Source organism: Entelurus aequoreus, linkage group LG14 (assembly GCF_033978785.1).
Source record: "Entelurus aequoreus isolate RoL-2023_Sb linkage group LG14, RoL_Eaeq_v1.1, whole genome shotgun sequence".
Classification (NCBI taxonomy): Eukaryota; Metazoa; Chordata; class Actinopteri; order Syngnathiformes; family Syngnathidae; genus Entelurus; species Entelurus aequoreus.
This window is the reverse complement of record NC_084744.1, coordinates 18,782,585-18,784,413: the sequence shown is the minus strand read 5'-3', so window position 1 is coordinate 18,784,413 and position 1,829 is coordinate 18,782,585. Positions and strand designations below refer to the sequence as shown.

General features: G+C 59.1%; 1 protein-coding gene across 1 annotated transcript in view; it reads left to right on the top strand.

Annotated features, from left to right (window-relative positions):
• The first annotated feature begins 246 nt into the window (after window positions 1–246).
• si:ch211-199f5.1 (protocadherin-8) overlaps window positions 247–1,829 on the top strand; it is a 7,867-nt gene continuing 6,284 nt past the window's right edge. The window contains exon 1 of the mRNA XM_062070541.1: window positions 247–1,829. This exon is cut by the window's right edge and continues 947 nt beyond it. Within this exon, the coding sequence (XP_061926525.1) occupies window positions 362–1,829 (1,468 nt within the window). The 5' untranslated portion in view covers window positions 247–361.

The window sequence follows — 1,829 nt, the reverse complement described above, 5'->3', positions numbered from 1 at the left end:
TATTCTTTTATTTGTCTCAGCTTCACCTATGCATTATAGTTAGAAAAAAACAACAATAAGTAGAGAGGGAAAAAAAAAAAAAAAAAGTCCATAAAGGCGAGAAAAAGAGTCGGCGCATCTTTCATGCGCAGCCCTGTGCGCGTCCATATATGTATTTATATATTTATATGCTTCTGGAGGCGGGGATTGGCCACACTTGGTCTTATTAGCGAACGACGAGCGCTCCGGAGCCTGCCAGTGCGGAATTTGGAGGTGTTTGGAGGCTGCTGCGTGTGCGTAAAAGCGCAAAGTAACTTCCCCAGTGCGCGGCGAGCTCGCTCCAGAGGCGGACGTTGTCTCTCCCCCGTTGGATTCTATCAGGATGATATTCATCACTTATTACCACTGCTGGATATTTACGCTCGCCCTCCATGCCTTTTTACGCGCCTCCCTGGCCCGCAGCGAGGGGAATACGATCCGGTACCAGTGCGACGAGGAGGAGGCGGCGGGCACCGGGATAGGCAACCTGGCCAAGGACATGTCCTTGAGCGCGCCTCACTCCTCCAGGACCAGTTTCAGGATGATGAGGCAGTTTAACGACTCCTTCATCCGGGTGCGGGAGAGCGACGGGCAGCTGAGCGTCGGCGAGCGGATGGACCGGGAGAGGATGTGCCGACACACTCCGCAGTGTCTCGTCACCTTCGACGTGGTCAGCTTCTCCAAAGAGCGCTACAAACTGATCCACGTCGAGGTGGAGATCAGAGACATCAACGACAACTCCCCGGAGTTCCCGAGCGCCGAGTCCGTGGTGGAGATCTCGGAGAACGCGGCCGCGGGCTCCCGCGTCCCCCTGGACCCGGCCGTGGACGCGGACGTGGGCTCCAACTACATCCAAAGCTACCAGATCTCCGTCAACAGCCACTTCACTATTGACGTGCTCCTGAGAGCGGATGGGGTTAAATATGCGGAATTGGTGCTGATGAAGGAGCTGGACAGGGAGACCCAGGCGTCCTACACCTTGGACCTGGTCGCCACGGACGGAGGCAACCCGACCAGGTCCGGGTCCACAAAGATAACGGTCAGAGTGACGGACTTTAACGACAACAGTCCGGTTTTCGACCAGAATAGCTTCTCTGTGAACCTGCCGGAGGATGCTCCTGTGGGGACCGTCATCCTGGACCTGAACGCGGAGGACGCGGACGAGGGGCAGAACGGCGAGGTGGTCTACGGGTACGGGAAGCAGGTCTCGCACGTGATCAGGGAGCTTTTCCACGTGGACAATCGGTCGGGACGCTTGACGCTGCGGAGCCCGGTGGACTTTGAGGACAAGCGTACCTACGAGCTGGACGTCCAGGCCACCGACTTGGGACCCAACCCGACCCCGTCCGTGTGCAAGATCGTCATCCACGTCACGGACGTCAACGACAACATGCCGGGAATCAGCATCACCCCGATGACCTCCATCACCACGGGCACGGCGCACATCAGCGAGGCGGCGGAGAAGGACAGCCTGGTGGCTCTGGTCACCACCTCGGACCGGGACGCCGGGGTGAACGGCCAGGTCCACTGCACCCTCTACGGCCACGACCACTTCAAACTGCGGCAGGCGTACGAGGACAGCTACATGGTGGTGACGGCGGCCCCTTTGGACCGGGAGAGGATCAGCGAGTACAACCTCACCGTCATGGCGGAGGACTTCGGCTCCCCGCCCCTCAGGAAGATCACCCAGTACACGATCAGAATCAGCGACGAGAACGACAACGCCCCACGTTTCACCAAGCCCGTCTACGAAGTGTCCGTGGCGGAGAACAACGCCCCCGGCGCCTACCTCGCCACCGTGGAGGCCACGG